Source organism: Podospora pseudoanserina, chromosome 1 (assembly GCF_035222485.1).
Source record: "Podospora pseudoanserina strain CBS 124.78 chromosome 1, whole genome shotgun sequence".
NCBI lineage: Eukaryota > Fungi > Ascomycota > Sordariomycetes > Sordariales > Podosporaceae > Podospora > Podospora pseudoanserina.
In genome coordinates this window covers 1,615,890-1,640,955 of record NC_085920.1, presented here as the reverse complement: position 1 = coordinate 1,640,955, position 25,066 = coordinate 1,615,890, and the positions used below count along the sequence as shown (strand labels likewise).

At 53.3% G+C, this 25,066-nt stretch overlaps 8 protein-coding genes across 8 annotated transcripts; 4 read left to right on the top strand and 4 right to left on the bottom strand.

Annotated features, from left to right (window-relative positions):
* Window positions 1–1,436: 1,436 nt before the first annotated feature.
* QC764_104600 (uncharacterized protein) lies at window positions 1,437–4,712 on the bottom strand. The gene is made up of 2 exons (XM_062941700.1): window positions 3,870–4,712; window positions 1,437–3,807 (listed from the first exon to the last, which is right to left on the bottom strand). Exons 1-2 carry the CDS (start codon window positions 4,294–4,296, stop codon window positions 2,006–2,008), a joined length of 2,229 nt encoding a protein of 742 aa, XP_062804583.1. The 5' UTR covers window positions 4,297–4,712; the 3' UTR covers window positions 1,437–2,005.
* Window positions 4,713–5,208: 496 nt separating this feature from the next.
* On the top strand, window positions 5,209–6,996 carry slp1 (WD repeat-containing protein slp1; the record flags this gene model as incomplete). The annotated part of the gene is made up of 1 exon (XM_062941699.1): window positions 5,209–6,996. One exon carries the CDS (start codon window positions 5,209–5,211, stop codon window positions 6,994–6,996), a length of 1,788 nt encoding a protein of 595 aa, XP_062804582.1.
* Window positions 6,997–8,178: 1,182 nt separating this feature from the next.
* On the top strand, window positions 8,179–10,620 carry TOA1 (transcription factor IIA subunit alpha; the record flags this gene model as incomplete). The annotated part of the gene is made up of 3 exons (XM_062941698.1): window positions 8,179–8,298; window positions 8,733–9,895; window positions 9,959–10,620. 3 exons carry the CDS (start codon window positions 8,179–8,181, stop codon window positions 10,041–10,043), a joined length of 1,368 nt encoding a protein of 455 aa, XP_062804581.1. The 3' UTR covers window positions 10,044–10,620.
* Window positions 10,621–10,960: 340 nt separating this feature from the next.
* On the bottom strand, window positions 10,961–13,583 carry PEX13 (Peroxisomal membrane protein PAS20). Its single transcript, XM_062941697.1, has 3 exons — window positions 13,107–13,583; window positions 12,513–13,034; window positions 10,961–12,459 (listed from the first exon to the last, which is right to left on the bottom strand). The coding sequence occupies exons 1-3, from the start codon at window positions 13,159–13,161 to the stop codon at window positions 11,699–11,701; spliced, it is 1,338 nt and encodes a 445-aa protein (XP_062804580.1). The 5' UTR covers window positions 13,162–13,583; the 3' UTR covers window positions 10,961–11,698.
* Window positions 13,584–13,843: 260 nt separating this feature from the next.
* Window positions 13,844–16,657, bottom strand: KAR2_1 (ATPase with role in protein import into the ER). Its single transcript, XM_062941696.1, has 5 exons — window positions 15,728–16,657; window positions 14,913–15,667; window positions 14,807–14,863; window positions 14,214–14,704; window positions 13,844–14,160 (listed from the first exon to the last, which is right to left on the bottom strand). The coding sequence occupies exons 1-5, from the start codon at window positions 16,339–16,341 to the stop codon at window positions 13,969–13,971; spliced, it is 2,109 nt and encodes a 702-aa protein (XP_062804579.1). The 5' UTR covers window positions 16,342–16,657; the 3' UTR covers window positions 13,844–13,968.
* A 1,602-nt stretch (window positions 16,658–18,259) lies between these two features.
* On the top strand, window positions 18,260–20,950 carry QC764_104550 (uncharacterized protein; the record flags this gene model as incomplete). The annotated part of the gene is made up of 1 exon (XM_062941695.1): window positions 18,260–20,950. One exon carries the CDS (start codon window positions 18,260–18,262, stop codon window positions 20,948–20,950), a length of 2,691 nt encoding a protein of 896 aa, XP_062804578.1.
* Window positions 20,951–21,196: 246 nt separating this feature from the next.
* On the bottom strand, window positions 21,197–22,906 carry EMP24 (p24 complex component). Its single transcript, XM_062941694.1, has 2 exons — window positions 21,978–22,906; window positions 21,197–21,909 (listed from the first exon to the last, which is right to left on the bottom strand). The coding sequence occupies exons 1-2, from the start codon at window positions 22,176–22,178 to the stop codon at window positions 21,496–21,498; spliced, it is 615 nt and encodes a 204-aa protein (XP_062804577.1). The 5' UTR covers window positions 22,179–22,906; the 3' UTR covers window positions 21,197–21,495.
* Window positions 22,907–23,461: 555 nt separating this feature from the next.
* On the top strand, window positions 23,462–24,392 carry ARF1 (Arf GTPase arf1; the record flags this gene model as incomplete). The annotated part of the gene is made up of 4 exons (XM_062941693.1): window positions 23,462–23,624; window positions 23,722–23,966; window positions 24,023–24,088; window positions 24,324–24,392. 4 exons carry the CDS (start codon window positions 23,462–23,464, stop codon window positions 24,390–24,392), a joined length of 543 nt encoding a protein of 180 aa, XP_062804576.1.
* Between the last annotated feature and the right edge of the window lie 674 nt (window positions 24,393–25,066).

The following is a 25,066-nucleotide window of genomic DNA, read 5'->3' as shown; positions in this document are numbered from 1 at the left end:
GAAAACAGTGGTAATATGTTGTCCAATTACTCCATTACCCGAATATTCCTCCCGAAAAACTTTCCAATCCCAAGACATCGACAAGCAGCAGTCTTCACCATAACTGAAAGAGCTTCGGGGTCATGTTTAACATAACTATAGACCCGACAAAATGTAACTCGGCAAGGATACTTGTAAAAAATATTTTGCAAATATCATGTATTTACGAACCATAATATTATGCACCAGCTTCCAAGGGGAGAAAAGTGCTCAGAGATATGCATAGAGCTTAAACTTGGTGTGATACTTGGTCACCGGTTCCAGGTCTCTCTTCATGTGCTGAGCTCCCATCCCAGGAGGGGCTTCAAGTGTCACGTTGCGCATCTGGTGACAGTCAGAGCCTTCCCAATCGTGCTGTAGAAAGGGCGATGTTAGCCCGGAGACAATGACAGCTAAAATCCGAATTCGCCTGCCGCTTCACAAAACTCAAGAAACTCCTTCGCTGTCCACTCCGCCAGCTCGGCCGATCTCACCGACGGCTTGACCGTGTACACAGCGACACCCAACGTAACGAAGGCAAAAACGGGTTTCCCAGCTTCGATGGCGTGTTCATGTTCCAGATGCCATTTCAAATATGCCACGACGATCCGATCTATCATTCTTGCCAATGCTTTCCAGTAAGGATAGGATTCAACAGCGCGTTTGAGATCGGAGAACCACTTTGACAACCATGATACACACCGAGCCGAAAGCTGTGATTATCAGATTCATTCCTCCCCTTAGTCGTCTCCGAAAGGGATGAGACTCGGCGGGCCGCTCTTCCTCTCCGTCATCATCTCTAGCTGCTGGCTCAGCTTCGGCCGGGACATCTTCGACTTCAATGGGTGGTGTATCGCAGCTTGGTGGGCGATCGTTGGCTGAAGGATTGGGGACCAAAGTATCACAATGTATCGCCACTTGCTCCTCCATGACGCTCATGTGTTTGTGTTTTGTAAAAGAAAAGGAGCGTTGCCGACCAGTCCTTGCCTACCAGACTAGAAGCTGCGTCTTGTGGCCTGGATGAGGAGAACTTTGAGGGTCGAAAAAAGCAACATGGGAAATTTCCCAATGTGCAGTTGTCAACGATTGGCCGGTTGACTGACTGCCTTGTCAACTCAATATGCAAGGCTCTCAACGGCGGTGAGGACATAGACTGACTGGTCAGTGAAGTACCTCAAGCCTTGATAAAACGATAATCAGAACCCTGCCTAATTATCACTTCACCAACCTAGGACCCAAAAAACCCTTTTCCAAGTCACTCGAACTCGTCCCGTCCTAAGTATCCGATAACTCCATTTTTGTACGATTCTAAAATGGGGCATGCAAGTGTGTACAGACATGCCCCAACTACATACATGTAAAAACTGGCTTTCCTTGTCTTTAACTAGTAAAATAAACCCACAGTCCACCCACCCAACCATCAACGCCTCCGCCATGATGCCAGCTAACCTGTCCATTTCCGATCCCAGCGTATCCTTGCCCCTTTCCCAGTCCAAAAGAGACCTCTCGAGCTATGGAAAAAAAAGTAGCCACTGTGATAAAAGCAAAAAGAAAACGTAGCCTGATTACCTTAACCCGAAGAAACCGAGGGAATTATCTCCTCGGACATAAGAGAGTCACTCAAAGAAGCTCCAACAACATCCTCGGCTTCCTCGCCGACCGCCTCACACTCGTATCGACAAAACTAAGATCCAGCTCCCCTTCTCCTTCCTCTTCACTATCCTCCTTGAGCTCCTCATCCCCCCCAGCTCCCAACGTCTCCTCGTCACTATCCTCGCTACCCTCACTCTCCCCACTACTCTCAAGCCCCAAGGTTTCCTCCCCCTCTACCAACCTCCCCCGCCCCCTCAACGCCCCTTCCCGAACAGGACTTCGACTAACCCCCTAACTCATCTCCATCCCATCCTCCTCTTCCTCTCCATCTTCATGCCCATCACTCTCCATCACCCCTCTCCCACCCTCTTGATCACTCCCCCCACTCCCCACACTATCCTTCCTCCCCAGGCCCCCTATCAATTCCGCCAACCCCAAACCCAACCTGCATCATATCCAGTTCCTCGCCCGCCACCACCCTCCCCTCACTATCCACCTCCTGGCTCAGCTCCACCAGCGCATTCCTCGGCAACCGCTGAAACCCAACCGTCCTCACGATCCTCCCCCAGTGCGTCATGCAAAAGTTCGCTGCCCGCTTCCTCAACCACTCCTCGTTCGACAACCCCGCGCAATACCAGATAATGCACGCATGATCCACATCCAGTTCCTTTGACAATCTATTCACGCACAACAGTCTCAAGTGAGGAATGTTGTAAATATTCGACATGACCAACAAGCCCGCTACATCAGCCAAGTCGGCAGTGGTTTCGTTGCCGTTTTGATCAGGCGGATCGATCCGGTCAGTGTAGAGGTAGTACAAGAATGCTTTGACGACAGAGTATGGTTCAGGAATGTGCATTTTTTTGGTGTGAAACTCGGCCATCTGAGAAGACCACAACCGGGCAAAGTGCGGCCAACGGGCTTGGAGGATGAGCCGATGAACGTGGATGGGTGGGGAGGTAGGCGTGTCTGGTGACAGCCAGGTCTGGTCGGGGTCCGTGTCGCCGACAGAGTCTACTTGGGCGTGGACGAGTGCCGAGCCCATAACCTCTTCCTCGTCAAAGTCCCTCGAGAGCGCGGTGACGATGAAATCCGTGCCGCTGCCTGATTCTGGGGGCTGGTTGAAGAGCTTCGCCAGATCATCACCAAGGCCCTTGGAAGGTGTTTCGACGTGCCGGGTGCGGGAGGACGGGCGGGCGGTGCGAGGCTCTGGAGCCATGTTGTTTCCTAGGAACCCGTAGCGCCGCAGATCAATTTCCATAATATCCGAAAGATACTCCTCCAGGCCATTAGCCCCGAGATCAATAGCCCCTGGATCGGTAGGGCAGCCGAGCAGCCATGCTTTCGTGCCATCTTCATTCATAGTGCAGTAATGCCACCGATAGCCTGGCTTGAATATCTCTCGACCTTCTGCAAGCTTCTGCCACCGTAAGGCTGCCAAATCTAAGGCTGATAATGAGCATTCTTTTGATGTAATCGTAGCTGCTGGTGTTACAAAGTCCAGGAGTGTTCCTGAAGAGTAGACATGGAAATGGATGCCTTGCATCTGAGATGGGACATTAGGGCCGCTGACAAACTTGAGCGCAGAAATGGCCCCGGGTGCTTGTGGCGCATATGTCTTCAGGTGGAATGACGGTGGGTTGACCTGTGCAGTCCTAGAGTTGGCAGCATAACCGGAAGAGCCCACAGCTGTAGACTGGACGGAAGGATACGATGGCCGTGGTGATGCCGCACTTCGAGATAAACCGGATCGATCGAGGGTGCCAATATGTGGAGGAGACTCAAACGCTGGGTTGCCCTTGAGATCCAGCCACCACAGGTCACTAACCTTGTCCATATCTTCACTCAAGCCACCAAACACCCAGACCCTGTCACTCCAAATGTATGCAGAGTGATCGAACCGCCCAACAAAACGCCACGACTTGGACCAGGTGAAGGTCTTAAGATCCAAATAACATATGTCGTCCAACACATAGTTGTCATGGCCTGTTATACCACCCACGATAAAGAGCTTGTCCTCATGTAGCACAGCAGCATGGCGAGCGCGGCCTTTTGGAATAGGTCCCGTCACTTGTGGCTGTGTCCAGTGGGCAGTCTTCAAGTCAAAGATGATAAGATCCGAAAGATAAGTTCGATGTTCGTTCTCGCCTCCAAAAACCAACAGCTTGTCCCCCTTGTACAGCGTCGCCGTGTGGCCTGTCCAGGGGTAATGTCAACACAGTATCACCAGCAACGGGCAAAATAGACAGGGGGCTTACCCATCCGAACACCGGGGATGTCCCCGTAGTTATCGACCAGGTTCCACTGGTGGCTGACAAGATCCAGTCGCAACACATGATTGTAAACCTCGTCGGTGTACTGGTCAAAGCCTCCGAAGGCATAAATCTGGTTGTTACCACAATATGTCACTGAGGCATTGACGAGACAGGCTGGGCGCTGGCCGAGAGTGCGTGTGACTTTGGGACGGTAGCCGTCCATGGCGGCGCGGTGCTTGAGCGGCGAGTTCGGCATGATGTAGGTATTGTTCGACGATGCGGCCGAAGCAGGTGTGAGTGCTGTCGAGACGGACGAGAACGAAGACTGAGCGAGGAGGCCGGCGGGCTGTTGGAGGTGAGCGGGCCCGCCAAAGATGGAATTACCGGTGCCGGCGGGCGTTGAAGGTTGCTGATGTTGTTGTTGCGCCATGGTGGCTGCAAAGGCAAAATGGAGTTGTTCGTTTCGCTTCCTTGCTGCTGAGTGTCCAGTTAATTACTGCAAGAATGCCCTACGAGAACGCCAGGCAGACATTCAAGCCGCCCTATACAGCAGAATAGGCCGAAAGATTCTTCCCTTAGGGTCAGAGCAAGTTCAGGCCGGTCAATGCAAGTCGGGCGCGGTCATGGTAGATTGAGAAGAGACAGTTCCTCGCCGAAAGTTTGTTGTTGCATGTGTCGTTGTTGGCGTGGGATGGTTCAAAGATGGTTTGCGGCGGCGGGTCGAAGAGTGCTTAGTTCTTGGCGCTTCCTTGTCGACATGCGACAGAACAGGGGCTTGCGGGGGCCAGGGCCTTGCTGACAGCGCCCCGTGCAGATCCCACAGACCAGGCCGGGCGCAGCCTTGTCATCAGGGAGTTGCAACCAGCTGGCTCAAAAAAAAGGTGGGGAAGAGCAAGTGCAGAGAACAGCTGGCGGTCGTTGCCTGGACAACAACATGTAAACATTTAAATCACCATCCTTCCTTCCTCTCATGTCCCAGAGCTCTCCTTCCTCGTACCATCACACACAAAACATCGCTTCATCTTTTTGGAGTTTTGCTTTGCACTGCATTCTAAATATTCCATCCGCTTCATCAGCAAACAACCCTAGAACATTGCAAGCCCCTATACGCAAGAATCACTTCGAGCCCGTCTGGTTGTCCTTATTCACCGAGGCTTCTTTTTTGGCACATTTTTGGTACCGATAATCGACAAATCGCAAAACAAAAAATCGATAATTGTAACCATTATCCGGGGTCACCTGGAGTACTCGACTGGTCGACACTCCACCCCATCTCTCAATAGCAGTCTATCACTGGCGCCTCCTTGAGATATTCGATACCAGCACGAGTACAGTCACCAACATGGCTACCGCTACAGTATCAACTCCCCTCAAGTCCCACACGGGTCTCTTCTCCTCCCGCACCGCCGGTGGTCGCATGCCGTTGACCCCCTCCCCTCGTCAGCGTGCCATCCCCATCAACCTCAACTCCTCTCCATTCACCCCCGAGAAGTCGAGCAATGAGCGTGGCGCTTCCAAGCCAGTCTACGGCGGCAACCTTGGTGCTCGCCTTGCCAGAGCTTCAAGCAAGAGCCATCACCGTGACTCTCCCAAGTCCAACATTGCCGCTGGTGTCTCGACCCCTCGCAAGGCGCTCGAGCTTGGTGTTTCCGACTTCACCTTGACTGGTACTGGTGTCCCCACCAAGGTCTCTCCCAAGGCCAGGAAGACCACGCACGTCAAGCAAAAGTCATCCAAGACCACCATCTCCTACAACGCCGATCGCTTCATTCCCAACCGGGGAGCTAGCTCGGCCATCGCCAATGTCGGTTCGGGAAAGCTCGACCTCCAGGAGAAGCAGCGCTCGAGAACTGGCCATAGCGAGGCCTCTTCCATCGTTGCCTCTGCTGCTGATGATGCTCTTGTTGCCCTCGAGGGTCTCAACATTGAAGAGGAGGAAGAGGAGTCCTATTCTCGCCCTTCGCCCAACAGCGTTGCCTATCAAGACTCTCTTGCCGATGCCTGTGGTGTCAACTTGAACACCCGTATCCTTCAGTTCAAGCCTGCCCCACCAGAGTCTTCAAAGCCTATTGATCTTCGTCAGCAATACAACCGGCCACTGAAACCCGCGAATGCCCCTCCTCAGTTCAGACGTCGCATTGCGACAGCCCCCGAGCGTGTTCTCGATGCCCCTGGTCTCATTGACGACTACTACCTCAACCTGCTCGACTGGAGCTCAGGAAACCAGGTCGCCATTGGCTTGGAGCGCAACGTATATGTCTGGTCGGCCGATGAGGGTGCCGTCAGCTGTCTCCTCGAAACCACCCCCGATACCTATGTTAGCAGTGTCAAGTGGTCCGGTGATGGTGCTTACGTCGGTGTCGGTCTCGGCACAGGCGAGGTTCAGATCTGGGATGTCGCTGAGGGTGTCAAGATCCGCAGCATGCACGGCCATGAGACTCGTGTTGGCGTCATGGGCTGGAACAAGCATCTTTTGTCTACTGGTTCCCGCAGCGGCCTGGTCTTCAACCATGATGTCCGTATCGCGGAGCACAAGGTTGCCGAGCTCGCCTCTCACACCTCTGAGGTTTGCGGCCTTGAGTGGCGCTCTGATGGTGCCCAGCTTGCTACCGGCGGCAATGACAATCTTGTCTCCATTTGGGATGCTCGCTCTCTCGCCGTTCCCAAGTTCACCAAGACCAACCACAAGGCCGCCGTCAAGGCTCTTGCCTGGTGCCCATGGAACATGAACCTCCTTGCTACCGGTGGCGGCTCGTACGATCGCCACATCCACTTCTGGAACACCACTTCCGGTGCCCGCGTCAACAGCATCGACACCGGCTCTCAGGTCACCAGCCTCCGGTGGAGCCCTCACTACCGCGAGATCGTCAGCTCAAGCGGTTTCCCCGACAACTCTCTCAGCATCTGGAGCTACCCTACCCTCGTCCGCAACGTCGAGATTCCCGCCCACGAAAGCAGAGTCCTCCACAGCTGCCTCAGCCCTGATGGTCAGATGCTGGCCACCGCTGCTGCCGATGAGAGCTTGAAGTTCTGGAAGGTGTTTGAGAAGAAGGTCGGTGCTGGTGCTGGTGTGGGAAGCTCTGGGTCGTCGGCCAAGGCTGGGCTCAGCAAGCAGATGACGATCCGCTAAAGCAATACTCACATGACGACACGACAACAACAACACAATGATCCTGTCTGATCATAGTCAATTGTTCAACCAACGGTAGGTACAACAACGGTTCCCTATGGGATTCCTGCATTGGTCGTTTCAGCGCGGCGTTGGGGTTGGGAAGGAGCATTCACTCGGAGTTCTTACGGATACTCTCTCTCTTGCCCACACTCTGGCATTGTTTGAGGCGGCACTTTTTTCGAAGCGGGAATGAATGAAAATCGGCTTGGTCATGAGGTTTACGAACATCAACAACTGGGACATATTTGTTGGCATAAGATACCCCCCTTCTCTTGTTCCATGGCTATGGACTAGGGAACAAAACTGTACAAAAACAGTAGCATACTTGTAATTTTTCGGAGAATAGGAAACAGGCGTTGGAGTTTTTGTTTTAGATATGGGGTATGGAATAGTGACCAATTGGGATGAACTATGTGATGATATCCTGCAGGTTGATTTACTTTCGTGATAATGGTCGCTGAATTGATGCAGAGTTCCAGGGCAGGTAATGCTTGTTTCTACTGCGGTTAAAAGTGCCGAGCGCCCTGAACTCACTAATAAAAGCGGGCTGGCCAATCAGAAGGCAGGTGCCGGGTGGCTGTTGGTGCTAGAGCCAGATGACTAATCAGGCCTCAGTACTTCAACAGGCCTCTGGCGGATTCGTTCAACTTGCCCAATACATCACTCCCAGGCGAAACGGCAACCCAGACCCGCGGCGCAACACGGGCATATCACACTGCAGAGTTATTGCTGAATCGCTGCACTTTCCATCTAGACAAGACAGGTGTCACGAGCAAGAGGGAGTTCCTCTTTTTTTTCAAAGCGACGTGGCAGGACAAGCAATCGAGGAATCAGAGTGCAAGAGAAAACGTCTAGCAGTTCAGACCGACTTCCCGCCTCCCTCCCTTCGGGATATCTCATCCGCGAACCATCGACTCCGAATCATATTTTCCGCCGGCGCAACCCAAGCCGACGCCCCGTTTTTGCAGTGCAAAACGTAGAGAGAAAGAAGGAGTCGGTAGAGAGAAACTGCTAGTCAATCTCACAAACGTCAAGGCAACCACCGTTTGACGAACCCACACGAAGAAAGTCAAATCGATCGCAGATAGCCAAGCTTCGCTCGCTGTTGTTGTTTTCGCTGCAGCTTTTTGACTCGTCAAGATGTCGAACGTTCACGTTGGCCAGGTTTACGAGGCTGTGATTCAGGGAGTCATCGACGCTGTGCGCGTTGATTTCGAGGAGAATGGTGTCGAGGATGGCGTGCTCGAGGACCTGAAGAAGGTGAGGCAAACCCGTATTCCTGTCCCTGTCTCCTTACCTGCTTGCGTGTCGATGCGCACCGTTTGTCGATTGAGATGAGAAGATGTTGGTGATGGTTGGTGGTGGTCAAGATTGAGGTTGAGGGGCGCGACAAGTGTCGGTCCCTTCGTTCGGGCGGTGTTGGCTGACGGGCTGGACTGCCTGGGCCTCCTGGGACGCAAAGAGGGGTGGAGAGCGAGCTGCCTCGGAGTGGGCGGCCCAGTGCTTTTGGGTCTCTTTTTAAGTCCCTTCCCCGCTGCTGCGAACTTACTCCATTCCCCAACACTGCCTTCCGATTGGATGGTCTCACGCTTGATCACGTGGCACCCTGCTAGAGGGCCCCCCTCTCCTTCTGTTTTCTTATTGCCCCTCTTACAGGGAGCCATGTCTATGAATGAGACTAACACAAGCTGCAGAAATGGCAAATGAAGCTCTCGCAGCTCAACGTGGCCCAGTTTCCCTGGGACCCGAAGCCAGAGCAGCCCGCTCCTCCAGCTCAACCAGCCGCTCCCCCGGCTCCAGCGCCGCAAGCCGCTCCCCCACCGCAGGCGGCTTATACCCAGTCTACGTTGAGCCCTCAGACTTCAGCTCAACCTCTCTCGCTGCCAAATATCAACCAGCCTCATTCCAACGGGGTGCCCGTCAAGCAGGAGCCAGGGTTGGTCAGGTCTGAGCCGGTCGCTATCAAGCAGGAACCCGGCGCTGGCTCTCAACCCGTGCATCCTGGTTATCACAATGCCTCCCACCCTAGCCTGCCTACTGTCAACCCCAGCATAGCCGCTACCCGGGCTGTGCAGGCTTTGCAAAACAAGTACGGCGAGGGAGCTGCTGCCTCCATTGCCTCCATGTCCAACGGTAATGGTAAGGTCGGACAAGGGAACGTTGGCCAAGCCCAACAGCAGCAACAGCAGGTCCAGCAACAACATGCTCAACACCAACAACACCCTCAGCAGCAGCAGTATCAGCAACACCCACAGCATCCTCAACAACAACGCCCCCAACACCCTCAGCAGATTCAGCAACAGCACATGCAACGGCCACAGCAGGGTGGACCTCAGCAGCTGACCCCCGAGCAGGTGTATCAACGACAGATGCAGCAACAGATGCAGCAACGCATGCAGCTACAGGCTCAACAGGCTCAGCAGCAGCGTGGGATTGCCCCCAACAACTTGCCTAATGCCCAGACTGATGGCCCTAGCGATGACTGCTGGGAGGCTGTCATGATGCGCCGCAACGCCGAAGGCCAGGCTGTCGAGATGGGCCGCGTCGAGATTGATGATCATCTTCACGCCCAGATCGCCGCCCGAGCCAAGCAGATGGAGGGCGGCGGCCTGATGCTTCCTCTGAAGCAGGCCACCAAGGTCCGCAGCCTTGACAATAGACGGAACCGCGCTACTGGGGGTCCTTCCCAGGTTGATGGTGGGGAGGATGACATGAAGGATGAGGATTTGGATGACGATGCGATCAACTCTGACTTGGACGACTCCGACGACAACAAGGAGGACGACGATGAGGATGATGACATGGGGCATATGATGCTTTGCATGTATGACAAGGTGCAGAGGGTGAAGAATAAGTGGTGCGTCTCTCTACTCCCACGAAACTTGTATAACATTTCAGATACTAATACCCTGGGCTACAGGAAGTGCACACTCAAGGATGGCGTCCTGACTGTGAACGGCAAGGAGTATGTCTTCCACAAGGCTACGGGGGAGTACGAGTGGTAATTTCTTCTTTCGGCGGGGACATCACCACCCATGCCTCCTTTTCTCGCTTTGCTCTGCGGGTAACCTTTTTCTTTATCACGGGAATATTGTATACATTTTTTTTTCGTTATGGCGACTTTGTCGCTGCCCTGGGACTGGGGTTTTGGTCATTTCATGGTTGTGGTCTTTCCCCTTCTGTCTCATCAAGGGGGGATGTCTTGTTTTTTTTTTTTTAATAAAGAAAAAACATTTTATTACTGTTTCTCTTTGGGCGTCGGTTAGGGGGGCAAGAAACAGAAACGGGGGAAATTACAGAGATTGGCAGCGACGAATAAGGCAAGAGCGAGAGAAAGAAGGAGGTGAAAATAACATTCGATGAATTTCCGAGGGAAGGGACGAGAAGTATGGGGGAAGGATGAGGGTTTTTTTAATTTTGTATGATATGGCTATCAAAGAACCAAACAGAGGCTATGAAGGCAGAACAGTCCTCTTTCCCTTGTTTTACCTTTTTGGCCAGATGTCCAAGGTAGTGAATCCCAGGTTCTGAGTTTACTGCCATTTTCATCTTATATGGTGAGGAGGCTCTTTCTTTGTCGTCCCATGTTTCAATATGGATTTCTGCGTTTTGCTCCACCAAAAGTGCAACATGGAAATCCATCCAAACTGGAGACACCACGCGACACTGACGCACATGTTCAGGACACGCGGCCTAGTCGTGTCTATCACATGCAAATTGTTCACCTCGTAGCCACTGTCCACACTTGTTGAGCCTACAATGGGTAACATCCCATGACCAACGGAATAGAACAACCAAACAGCACAATGTTCAAGATACCTCTCATTTAATACAACTATCAAAACCACACACACACACACCCCCTTCCTCGTCACCACACAAGTCCCAAAATAAATCGCTCTTCCCCCCCCTTATCGCTTACAATACCCCCAAGCAAACAGAACAAAAGTACAATAATAATAGGAATTTCATTCCCATCGCTTCATCAAGAATAACTGATGCTCTGTATGGTGTCATCATCAACTCCAAAAAAAAAAAAAAAACGCCATGACTTTGTTGTATGAAAAAGATTCTTTTCGTTAACCCGTTTCCCACTCCTTCCTATACTTCCTTCGTTCCGTCATCCTCCCCCCTCCCCCTTTGCCAAAAAAGAGATCGGACTCGCATCGGTAAGATATGCTGACGTTATGACCTTCGTCGCGGTACATCGAGTTCGTGGGATATTAATAGTCGGGTTTGTTGCTGCTGAAATACACACAAAAAAGGAGAAAGGCTGTAATGCTGCTGTTGTTGTACGGTCTCAGAACGTCGTCTTCGCCTTCTTCACCCGCTTCGCATGCTTCACATTGCCCATCCGAAGTAAATCTTCAAGCGAGAGTCCTTGTCGAGGATTGTGGGCAACCTGTTGTGAAGGATCTTGGTAATGCACAACCGGGTTTCCATTCATCAGAGGGGCCCCAGTCAAAGGATTCACGTATACCATAGTTCCCGACTGCTTATCGTAGCGGGGCACTGGAGTCATCCTCGTCTTCCTAAACTCTTGTAAAATGATGGAAAGCTCTGGCTGAGAATGAGAGCGTCGGCTTGGATGCGCAGAAGCAGGAACCGACTGTGCCGAGTGCGTACTGATAACAGGTCCAGGTATGACATTGGCCTCCTTCTAAGATTGGAACGTTGACTTCTGGAAGCTCTCCACGGTCACGTCGCCAACCTTGGTTGTCGGCATCGGGGGGGCCTTCAGGGGGTTCGTGCTGAGCGTGCCAGGGGCGCTGACGGAGCTGGTCAAGGAGCTAGTTCTACTGCTCTCGCTGGCGGGGGTGTTCTTGATGGCAGCGATGGGCTCGTTGGGCTTGCGCATAACTTCGAGGAAATTCGCAGGGAGATATCCAATTCTTCCATCGCGAGCGCGGCACTTCCACCACTCGCTTGGGTTGCCCATGGGATCACTCTTGCTCAGGACTGCAACAAAGTCGCCCTTGTGCACCTGGATATCGACTCCCTGAACGGCAGCCGGACCGCTATTGGCAGGGGTAAAGTCGTAGAGCACGCGGCAGAAGACAAGATTGTTGGGGTCAACAACTTGCTGAGCAGCCATGATTTGGCGCTTGCGCTCCTCTTCTTCAGCGCTGGCAGCCAGCCCTCGGATAATCCTGCTCATGATCATCGGAAGGCCGAAGGCGGCGAGGAGGAAGAAGAAGAGAGGCTTGCGGCTGGGCTTGGGTGGGGCGCTGCCGTCGGGAAGCTTGCGGCCCTCGAAGCGGGCGAACGCAGCGGGCGTGAGGGCTGTGGCATCCACCGGTGGGGGTCTGCCTGTAATCCTGGCGATCAGGGTGCGAATCCAACGCATCAGGGTAAAGATACCCAAGACTGAGCCGAGGGTGTCACGTAGATTTCCAAACTGTTCGGCCACAGATACCATAGCTATGATAACGTCAGTCTCGCGCCAATATCAATCTGTTAACAACATCACTTACCGAAGAAGCTGGAATGCGTGGCCATGTAAGTGCTCTCCAGCATCTGGGCAAATCCTCCGAAAGCGCCCACAATGCCTTCGAGCATCTGGAAGGTGGCCTGGGTGCTCATGTTGAAGCGGTTGGTGAGACTCTCCGGGTTGTTTGGGTCTCCTGGCATCCCGCCCCCGTACATGCCTCCTCCGTACATGCCGCCACCATATCCACCCATGCCTCCATACATGCTACTTCCATAGCCCCCATAACCACCCATACCGCCCATAGCGCCATATCTGTTGTATGGTGATGAGTAGGGCGACGAGTAGGCTGAACCGTAACCTCCGCCATAGGGCGAGGCGGCGTATGGCCTGCTGTAAGCAGCCGCGTTCTGTGTGACCGAAGAGGTCAGAGAGGCCGGAACTGGCGGTATCGGCGGGGTACCGGACGCGGTTGTGGTGGAAGTCGCCATGGCGGGATTGGAAAGTGCGTTGGGAGTCGCAGTTGTTGTCGCAGCTGGAGCGGCTGAGGATGGGGAAGAAAGAGTTGCTACTGTTGCGTGATTAGTAAGATGCTCTGAATGAATCCGAATGAGCGTATGATAATAAAGGAGGCACTAACCAGTCGTTCCAGACGCTGCGCCTGGTCTTTCCCACGGTTTTGGCGGCGATGCCATCGTGTTGCAAACGGGGGGGAGAGTTGCTGTTGCTGGGATGTTGAGAAAAGCACAGAGGCGCGCTCAGCCGGCGGACAAGGGTTTCCGGGGTGGCAACAGCGGGTCACAGCGAACAGGTCGCAAACTGGTCGATGCCCAGCCTCGGTAGCCGCCTACACACACCAACCCCACGCGTATTTGTCGGAGCAACAAAGAAGAGTCAGTCGTTGTTGGTGCGAGAATATCGTGTAGGTCGCTTCTGGCTTAAAATCAAAGAGGGAAGGATGGGTGGAGGCAATGCGTCCCCGGCGCAGAGAAGGGTGAAGGGGTGATTTTCAAGATGACGGCAGAGAGGGGTGGAGAGCCTTGGTTCTGGAGCGACCCTTCTCGGGTGGTCGAAAGCGCTCGTGAACCTCGGTATTTTCGTCTTCAGCCACCTGCCGAGCCTCCCCCCAATCCTCTCAAGCACGGGGCAACCTGGAACCTGGAAGAAGGCTCCACCTCCGGTCTGGGGAAGTGTGCACCGATGTTTAACCGACCCAAGCATCGTTCCCAATCCAGGGCCAGCATGACTTGCACAGGTTGAGAAGCTTCGACTTATCTGGACACCAGGCCAACTGGCATCTGTTTGCTGTAGAATCATTGCAAGTCGAGATGTTTCTGTTATAGACACACTTTGAGCATATCAACCGCCACAAACAAACTGTGAAACTCGGTCTGTTTGATGGATATCTACGGTAATCTGGTCCTAAACCAGGTCTCTGTTCAATATCCATCCTGACCAGCATGGAACTGGTACCCGGTCAAAACACAGTTCCAAGTACATATCTACAACTCATCATGAATATCCGGCTCGTCATCGTAGCCAGCACCACTACCGCCAGACTCGGCGTACAGTTTGCTGGTGATGGGATAAGCCACATTCGACAGCCTTTCCTTCTGTTCTTCAAAGTCCTCCGCCGTCGCCGTAGCGGCATTCTCATCCAACCAACCCATCGCCTCGCTCAGGGCATCCATGATCTGGAATCATCGTTAGCACCAGTCCAAACAACAGGTCTGGGAACTCGACTTACAGTATCCTTATCATCACCATCAATCCTGCCACCCATGCCCTGTTCATCATTCACCTGGTTCTTGAGGCTAAAAGCGTAGTTCTCAAGCCCATTTCTGGCTTCGATCCGCTCTCGAATCTCCTTATCTTTCTCGGCATACCCCTCGGCCTCCAAGATCAAACGCTCAATTTCCTCGGCAGACAGCCGTCCTCGGTCGTTGGTAATCTTAACGCTCTCTGCCTTCCCGGTACCCTTGTCGTGGGCGGTGACTTTCAAGATACCATTGACGTCAATCGTAAACGAGACCTCGATCTGGGGGACACCTCTTGGTGCTGGTGGGATGCCGGTGAGTTCGAATTTGCCCAGGAGGTTGTTGTCCTTGGTCAGTGCGCGCTCGCCCTCGTAGACCTTGATCTGAACAACGTTTTGGTTGTCCGCTGCTGTTGAAAAGATTTGGGATTTTTTCTGCGGCCCGGTTAGTGAGACGGAGAGACTGCCATGAGTTCTGAGGACTTACCGTGGGAATCGCCGTGTTTCGCAAGATCAACTTGGTCTTCTCTCCTGTCAGCTCATGGAATCACTCTCCGTATGGTAATCAAGGTGAATGCGCCTACCATGACTCCTCCTGTGGTCTCGATACCCAGCGTGAGGGGGGTGATGTCCATAATAGCGTTCGTGATCATGGATTCCTCGCCGGCAATGATCTAACAGAAATATCAGCATCTTTCCCTTGCGGCTTTGAAATGTGAACGCTTACACCGCCCTGTAGCGCAGCTCCATGAGCAACAGCCTCATCGGGATTAACTCCCAGGCTAACCTTCTTCCCAAAGTACGCCTCGACCAACTCGCGAATCTTTGGAATCCTCGTCGACCCTCCCACCATCACGATATCAGTCACATCCTTCTTGTCAACCTTTGCATCTTTCAGCGCCTGCTCCACCGTCTTCAGCGTCTTCTTGAACATGGCCATATTCAACTCCTCAAAATTGGCCCTGGTGAGCGTGTACTCAAAGTCCAACCCCTTGTGCAACCCCTCAATCTCAACCCTAGCACTCATCTGCGAGCTCAGCGTCCGTTTGGCTTTCTCAGCCTCCCTCTTCAGCTTGCCCATCGCTTTGACGTCGTTCGTCACATCGGCTCCACCATTGGCCTTGGAGAACTGGGTAGCGAGGTGCTTGATGACTTTGTTGTCGAAATCCTCGCCGCCCAGTCTTGTGTCGCCTGCTGTTGACAAGACTTCAAACACACCGTCCTCGAGCTGAAGCAACGAGACGTCAAATGTGCCGCCTCCGAGGTCGTAGACGAGGATGGTGCGTTCGCCGTCAACTTTGTCGATGCCGTAGGCTAAAGCGGCGGCGGTGGGCTCGTTGATGACACGGACGATGTTGAGGCCGGCGATGAGGCCTGCGTCTTTGGTCGCCTGGCGTTGTTTGTCGCTGAAGTAGGCCGGGACGGTGACCACGGCGTGTTTGACTCTGAGAAAGGTCATGTCAGCACGTTTTTCCAACAGGGTGTGGAAAGAAGAAAATACTCACGGCACACCAAGAAACCCCTCGGCAACCTCCTTCATCTTCCCCAGCACCATCGCACTGATTTCCTCCGGAGTAAACGTCTTCATGTCCCCTTGTCCAGAAACGTCAACCTCCACCACCGGACCACCCGTCGTCCCGCTCTTCTTAACGGTAAAAGGCATATGTTTCGCATCCTCCTGCACCCCCTTGTCTGAAAACGACCTCCCGATCAACCGCTTGATATCAAATATCGTGTTCCTGGGGTTGCTCGCAAATTGGTTCTTGGCCCCCTCGCCCACCAACCTCTCCCCTTCTTTGGTCCAGGCTACGTAGCTTGGTGTGATTCGGCTTCCTTGGTCGTTGGCGATGATGTCGACTTTGCCATCTTTCATGACGCCCACGCAGGAGAAGGTGGTGCCGAGGTCGATGCCGATGATGGGTTCTCCTGGGGCGGGTTCATTGGAGACGGTGGAGTGGGCGGAGGCTACGGGGAGGATGGCGAGGGGGAAGATGATGAGGGCTATGAGGCAGAGGGAGAGGGTGAGGTAGAGGGGCAGTTTGCGGTAGGAGCTTTGAGGAGGTGGGCGGAGGTGAGGGGGTTTGAGGGGTACTTTTCGGCGTGTTTTGCGGAGAAACATCTTGTGAGGTTGGTGCTGTTGCGAGTTGTTGGACTTGTGGTAGGTACCTATCTTCTGAATCCCCAAGATTGAAGTGATATGTATAAACAATGGGTATGAGTGGGAAGGTATACTGATTACAAGAAAGCCTGAGGTGTGAAGCTGTTATAACAAAACCAATCGAAGCCGCCATTCAACTTCTGACAATCTGTCAACATCATGGATGATGGCACAGCATGATACCTCCCCGGTACAGACCTCACAATCGGCCTCATCAGAAGATGCTGGATTCAACGAGAACTCAGTACAGAACACATATTCCTCTGTTGAAACCAGGAATAACAAGAAAGAGTCACAGATGCCAATGTTCTGGTCCAGGTCTGAAACCATGAACCTAGCTGCGCGGGTCGAAGCTGGCCCACCACCATAACAACCCTCCCCCTCTGCGACCACTGCCTCCCCCAGCCCTGCCATTCGGATCCGACAGTGTGGGTAGATCGGTGGCAGGGATCCAGGTACAGGGCTTAGCTCGGTATTTGCACTTGATTATGGTTGTCAGAAGCTTCAGATACTTTGCTGAACTGCGATTGTCCCATATTCAGCCATGTACGTGACCTTTTACCCCTGACCTGACCGATTCAGACACTGGAGCACCAAATACTTCATTCACATCCGACAGAACAGGCACAATTTTTCAAAATTTAAGCATCTGAGGTCCTAAGTTTTCCTCTTTCTGACCTTTGAAGTTGGTCTCTAAAGTCCAAGGTCACACCTCGGACTTATCGTCCTCATCCGCTTTGCCGCATCCTCAAACCGCCCCAGCCCAGGCCAACACACACACACCAGCAACCCACCGATGACTCTTTCATTTCTTGAAAAAGACACATCTCAGTTCCCAAAAACGAGATGATCACAACAAAGGTTCATCTTGTTCTCAATGGAGATGAGCTCTAACCCACAACGGCCCTATGCTCATGCTAGCCGCCGGCCAGCTCACACAATGGATGACTCTTACAATACGAAAAAAGACAGATCGCAGAACCTCAGACGAGAAATGACTTCCATCTCATTCTTTCATCTTATCTTCACCACAGTAAACCATGCTAGTAGATCGTGTGCTGAAACTATCATTTTACCATGAGTCACCTTTGTGATGAGAACAGCGTGTTCTCTACAGATTCCACACTAACACGAGCTTTGGAATGCGCCCGCTCCCAGCACTTTGGAACCGATCCTGTCTCGCGAACCTTTACCGAGTATCAATTGAAAGCCTCAGGCAGAACCTTGCGATATCTTCAAAAAACAAAAAAAAAAGATGCTTCACTTCCCAAAGTCCATCCAAATTGTGATCACATCAAAGTTGGACAAGCCAAGCTAGCCTTGGCTGGCGCTTACCCCACGATAACCAAGGCCCAAACCCCTGTCCGAGAGCCCCCCGTTGCCGAGCAACACGCGATTCTGCTCACAACAGCATTCAGACAACCAATCAGTGCGGGGGACCACAACACCGCCCGTCATGGCAATCCAACTTGTTGTTGAAGTGCATCCTGCAGCAGCTCCCCAGAAATATATTCAATGGAGCTTATGCACGCTTGTTGATTGTACATACTTTGGGAAGCCCACGATATCCACCGGCTCGGGTTGAATTGCCTTTTGACTGTCAATTGTTCATTGTTGACTTTTGAAATCTTATCGGGCAGTATCAACAACGCCCAACAGGCAAAACTCGACACATTTCTTTGTTGGATTCGGTTTTGGACAAACACAAGAGTGTATGGCGACAATTGGCATCTGATTGCAAAGCCTCAGCGAGGGAGTCTCGTAGACTCTGATCGTCTGGTCTGTTTTTCAGGTAAAGCACCCATTTCTGAAGCTATTTCCCCCCTTCAAACCCTCAACTAACCCCCCCAACCCCTCCAGTCCTCAAACCTACCCCAAAATGGGCCTCCTCTCCAGCCTCAACCCCCTCCGCCCACGAGGAAGCGACCTTAACAACAACAACAAACTCCCTTTATACAAGGAAGTTCCACCAAAACACTATAAACACTCTTCCAGCACATCTTCCTCCCGCCGCCCCCTCCGCTCCCTAAGAACAACAACAACAACAGCAGCAGCAACAACCAAAGAGCGCTACTCCGACTCTGAACTCTCCCCCTCCTCCTCCGGCTCCGAAGCCGACGACGACAGCGACTACCCCACCACCTCCCCCAGCTCATCATCCCCAGACTCCCCCCGCCGCACCTCAACAATAAACATGCTCCTCCCCAAACATGGGCATCGTAAACCCCCACGGAGGGGGCCAGTAGCCCGGCCAAGGTTTTTGTACCGTCTCCCGAACAAGGTTATTCGCTGGCTGTGCATCTTGATGATGTCAACCATAGTAATCTTCATCTTCGGCCTCATCCGCGCGTCACAACTAGAAAATAAACGGATCGCGGAGGGGAAGACGGAAGCAATTAAAAAGCCCGTTCCTGCGGTGTGGGAGCAGTTTGATTTTTTGACGAGGTATTACGGGGGGGTGAGGAGGTTGGTTGGGTTGGAGGGGAATGTGCCTGAGTATCCGAGATTAGGAGAGGAAAAGGGCTGGGATGGGGGGGAGGGGACAAGGGCGGGGAAGGGGGTGCCTGAGAGTAAGGGGTTTGAGGGGTACAAGGGGGGTGTTTTGCCCCAGAGGGGGGAGGTGGAGGAGTGTTTTTTGGAGGTGGGAGGGGGGAAAGTAAAAGTTCCTGGGGTGAGGTATCTGGAGGGGAGGCCGGATGGGTTTCCGGACAATGTGCTGGGGAGTTATGAGCTTTTGGCGTTGCCGGAGGATGTGTGCTTTGAGAGGTTTGGGAGGTACGGGCCTTATGGGTATGGGTATTCTATTAAGAAGGGGGGCCTTGGGGTGGGCGAGCACGGGGACAGGGAGGGGGCGGGGGAGTTTCGGGGGACGGGGCAGGAGGTGGATTATAGGAGGGTCGACTGGGCGGATGCGCAGAGACGGTGTTATGAAGCCAACGCCAAGAGGTATAAGCCTTTGGTGAGGAAGGAGGCGGCGCCGAGTGGGTTCTATATTGGGGATGGAATTAGGGGTGCGAAGTTCGCTGTGCGCGAGGCCAAGACGCCTGTGGTTGAGAGCGTCAGGCCTGCCGCGGCCGGACATAATAAGACTGCGGCAGAGGAAGAGAAACCTCTGCAGGAAAACCCCCAAGGCGACCTCCCTCGCACCGCTGTCGTCCTCCGCTGCTGGGATGAGTTTCAGTGGAAGGAGGAAGACATCCTCAACCTCCGCGCCCTCATCGCCGAGCTCTCTCTTGCTTCTGGCGGCCGCTACGACGTCCACCTCCTCGTCCAAGTCCGCAACGATGCCCGCAACCCCGTCTGGGCCGACGACGAAGCCTACCGCGCCCGCATCAATGAGACCGTCCCCGAAGAGTTCCGCGGCATCGCCACCCTCTGGTCCCAAACCCAAATGCTCGCCGTCTACCAAGGCATCGTCGACCTCTTCACCCGCGGTCCCGACCTCCCCGTCCACGGCTCCTACCGCGGCCTCCAAATGGCCATGCAGCACTTCGCCTACAACCACCCAGAATACGAGTACTTTTGGCAATGGGAAATGGACATCCGCTACACAGGCCACTACTACGACCTCCTGACCAAACTCGAGAATTGGTCCAAAACCCAACCTCGAAAAGGCCTCTGGGAGCGCAACGGCAGGTTCTACATGCCTTATGTCCACGGCTCATGGGAGGACTTCAAGCAAATGGCCCGCGTCCAAACCGAGCACGGGACCGTGACGGCAGACAACATGTGGGATAAACTCCCCGGCTCCATCAAATCCCCCTCTCCCCCAGTGACAAAACCCCAAACCGAAAGCTCGGTCTGGGGTCCCTTGCGGCCAGAAGATCCCAAAGATTGGTTCGAGCACGAGCACGACCCTGTCCCGCCTACTTCTTACGAAAGGGATAAATATACCTGGGGCGTCGGGGAAGAGCCCGATCTCATCACCTTGTCGCCCATTTTCGATCCGGAGGGAACATCCTGGAAGCTGGCGAGTGATATCACGGGGTACAACACCCAACGTGGCCTCCCGCCGAGAAGAGCTCAGATCATCACCGCGTCTAGAATGTCAAGACGACTACTCCTTCTCATGCACAGGGAGACAGCCTTCAAGAAACACCACGCGTTTCCGGAAATGTGGCCAGCCACGGTGGCGCTTCACCACGGGTTTAAGGCTGTGTATGCACCTCACCCTGTGTTTGTCGACAGAGCCTGGCCGGCGGATTACCTCGCACGGGTCCTCAACGGGGGGAGGAATGGTGCCTCTGGTGGGGGCAGGACATCGGTTTACGGTGACAAGGAGCACAATATGAGGGGGCTGACGTGGTTCTACAACGCGGGGTTTAGTGGGAATTTGTATAGACGGTGGATGGGGCTCAAGGTGAATAATGATGGGGGAGAACAGTTCGAGTTGGAGATGGACGAGACTGGGACAAAGGATGAGAAGACGCCCGGGGGGATGAGAGGTGGGGAGGGGAGGATGTGTTTACCGCCCATGTTGTTGCACCCGGTGAAGGAGGTGAAGTTGCCGGTGGAGGAGCATAGGAGGGAGGAGGATGAGGTTTTTGTGGAGGTTGATCCTTCTGCTTGAGATACCCATGGAGAGGGGAGGATATTATACATGGGTGGTTTCCTTGATTACCTACTTTGGTTGGGTTTCCGACGGCGTTGGGGATATAATTGGTTTACCTGCTTCTGTTGGCATATGAAGAGCATGAGCAAAGATCTATTTCTAGACGAGTAAATGAATGAATCTGCTGTACATGATTGAAAATGCTTGTTTGACTGATGGTCCAGCAGCGTGACCAGTGAAAAGAGACGGCCTTTTCTAGCCACTGGGCACTCCATGCGATCAGCAGCGCTCCGAAACCAAAAACAAAGTGGTAGATCATGAATTATCGTGACATTGCATCTACAAGCACCTGTGCCTTCATGGCAGACAGTGACGCTACACCCTCTCCTTCTTACATCAAACCATTGCTGTGCTTCATGAGCCCCAAAGACAAAATTACCCCTGAATCCACTTTCGTATTCCGCACCGCCAGATCCTGCGCCCAAAATATGGATAACCCGTGTAGTAAAGGTGTATATATGCATTTATTCGAGCAATGCAAACCCCGAGGCTTTGCCTCCTCCTTAAACAACCCGCTTGACCTCAAAGAATCTCCTGAGCCACCAGACCTGGAAGACACTCTCGCCAACGACAATACCGATAACAAACAAGTTCCACCACTTGACTCTGCTGTTGGTGCTCTCGGCCGTGTTACGGTGGGTGCGCTCACGAACAATGATATAGCCCTGCTCATCCTTGACCCGCTCCAGCATTTCTGACAGCTTGCGCACCTCCACCTCAAGGGGATCCTGGGGGGCATCGGCCTCGGAGACGTAGACGATGCCGTGAACGTTGAACGAGACCTCTTTGGAGTGGGCACCCCAGTGCTCGTTGCCGAAGCAGTACAGGTACTTGCCGTCATGCTTGGCTTCGAAGGAGAAGTCGCCGTTGGAGATGGACTTTTCGTTTACTTCGAATCCGCCGACAGGGTTGGTGATCTGTGGATCGAAACAAAACTTGGTTAGTCGGCTGCTCCCCCTTCCGCCCATTGAGAACCAAGACATACCCAGAAATCAATATCAAGATTGCCAGAGCTTCCGAACTCCCTGTCGCCAACTTGGAAAGTGACCGTCATCCTATCATCGCGGTGCAGGTTCTCGTGGAAGCATTCGCGCCCGTGGGCTGGGAGCTGGATGTTGTGTGCAAGAGCTGAGCTCACCAGCACGCTGGCTGAGAGCAGCAGCTTGGCTGCTGTGCGCAGAAACATTGTGTGTATCGTCGGTCGGGGGTCTCTCGCCGTCGGTGTCGTTATCCGTATCGTTTGGGGGTGGTGATGACGTGGAAGGACTCGCAAATGGCTAGAGCTTCACCCTAGATTTTCGCGGTGCTGGCTTCTTCTGACGGGACTTTGGTCTCAAGGGACACCTTGGCGATTCTGGCCGCGTGGAGTGTGAGTGGTCCACAGGTTGAGCAAGAGCGGCTCCTCCTGGCAGGCCGACAACACAGTGACAGGGGCCCTTGCTACCGCAACTCTGCTCCAGGGTTGGGGGTTGGCTGTTGGCTTGTGAAGAGAAAAATCGGAGCCACCTCAGAGGCAACAACTTCGCGGTCCAATGTTGTTCCAGAGGCTCGCACTGGCCGGGTACATGCAAAGTACCGTTGACCGTGTGCCTAAAAGGGGCTTGTGATAAGGTTGCCAGTGGGTATTCACGCAGACTGCGCCCGTGCGTCGCCCCTAACCCTTTGGAAGCAAAGTCCCCTGGGTTGCGGTGCCAGAGGGGCAAGACAGGACTGGCGTTCCCTGGACTGGCTGCATGTCCCGTGCCCGGCTCAGCTCAGCCCAGCCCAAGAACAACTTTCAAAATCCAAACCGTTCCCCCCAAAGAGTTTCCCTTCCCACACCGCCATCATAGCATCATAAGCCAGCACCCATCGCGACGGTAAACAACCGCGTCGCCATCTCCATCCATATTCGAGGACCGCCTTGAATAGTAAGTCATTTTCTTTATCCTGCCCGTCTCCTAAAAAGAGAGAGAGAGAGAGAGAGAGAAAGGAGAGCTCGACCACCGACGACTCGACTGTATGTGCTGTGTGTCTGTGCATCCATCGCGGCATCGGCTTTCTGCCTCGGCCTGCCGCCCGCTGCCTTCCAATCATCACGACAACTGCTCCCAGCGGCTCTTGGCCCATCGAAACCCGTGCTGCTGACCAATTCGACGCTGCAGTCGTCGCTTCACTCGATGATTTGTCGCTTCCCGTTTGCACGCACTGGGGACATCGAGGCTGTAGGTTGGAAGCCTGGACGCCCGACTCGAACTCTGGAACGCTCCGCATATCTGTCCTCAGACCATCGGTCAGCTCTCTATACCTTTTGCCTCCCGGCTTCCTTTGTATCGCAACCATCGACTCTCCCAACCTCACCGACGCTCTTAGCTCCGCATCTGATCACGCCCCTTTTTGCTGCTTATCTGCTCACACAACACTCTTTCCAGATAACAACTACTACTACCCCAGTTACCCAAAGTCTCCTTGTGAGCCAACACCGCCAAGATGGGTCTCGCAGCCTCCAAATTTCAGGACATGCTCAAGCAGCTGTTCGTCTTCAACAAGAAGGAAATGAGAATTCTCATGGTCGGTCTCGATGCCGCCGGCAAGACCACCATTCTTTACAAGCTCAAGCTTGGTGAGGTCGTCACCACCATCCCCACCATCGGTACGATTACACCATCCACCCCATCTCCAGTGTTCGGGCATCTCCGAACATGTCTAGTCCCATGACAACATCAAAACTGACACTCTCTTTAATATAGGCTTCAACGTCGAGACCGTCGAGTATGCCAACATTCAGTTCACCGTGTGGGATGTCGGTGGACAGGACAAGATCCGCCCCCTCTGGAGACATTACTTCCAGAACACCCAGGGCATCATTTTCGTCGTCGACTCCAACGATCGTGACCGTATTCCCGAGGCTCGCGAAGAGCTTCAGCGCATGCTCAACGAGGATGAGCTGCGGGATGCTCTTCTCCTTGTCTTCGCCAACAAGCAGGATTTGCCTGTAAGCAACGAGAATCAACCAATGATTGTTGATCAACCTGACTGACGTGCTTGTAGAACGCCATGAGCGTTGCTGAGATCACAGACAAGCTTGGCCTCCACAGCTTGAGACAACGCGTTTGGGTATGTTTTTTTCCGTCGCAGTATTCATGTAATGATTGGCCCTCCTCTAACATGTGCTCCAGTACATCCAATCTACCTGCGCCACTTCCGGTGACGGTCTGTTCGAGGGTCTCGACTGGCTCTCCAGCGAGCTCAAGAAGAAGTCATAAATGTAACGCAGAACACCACAGGCCGGTCCCCTTCACCGGTCAGTCAAGCATGGTTCGATTGTGCTCTCAAATATACCCAATTTTAGACGATCGACTGGTCCATGAACATTACACACGGCGGTTTCTGTCTCTATGGTGACAGCCGTTCACGATGAGAAGATGCAGAGGGAGAATCGACACTCTCTTTCAAACTTGGTCACTTTTCGGAAAGACAGGGGGCGTATTGGCTTGGAATCTTGTACAATTTGATACATCGTCAGGAGAGAACAACAGTCCATCTGCTACTTCCCCGAACGCCCCGACTCCTTCTCAACCTGGCTCTCCACGTCTACGTCTGATGATATGCCGAGGATGCGAAGGGATGAAAAGGGGGAATACGTTATACAGCAGGGAGGAAGTTATGGATGTTGTTTTTGTTCGGGAGAAGTGGTGGGCGTGCAAGGAGTGTTACGGGGGCTGTAAACACAGTTGCTAATCATCAATTTGATTTTCCGTTTTTCCAGTCTTGGCTTTTCCCTTTTCTGTTTCTCTCTCCTATACACGATTGTTATGAGTACTCTAGCATGCTTGGTGTAATGCGATTTGTGTTTTGCTTATAACGCTGGGATGGTGCAAATGAAATGAGGAATTGTGTGATGGCAATAGTGTTGCCTAGGTGAGCGTACGTAACCGTTGGGCATCATCTGGCGGCGGTTCAAGTTTACCTAGATGGTCACACGCAACACAAAGATGGGTTCGTCATCTGCAATTGACTGGCTAGCTCCAGGTATTGGTTTCGAGCTCCAGTTTGGTTCCATAGTTTGGATCGAGCTTTCTTTGTCTGGTTTAT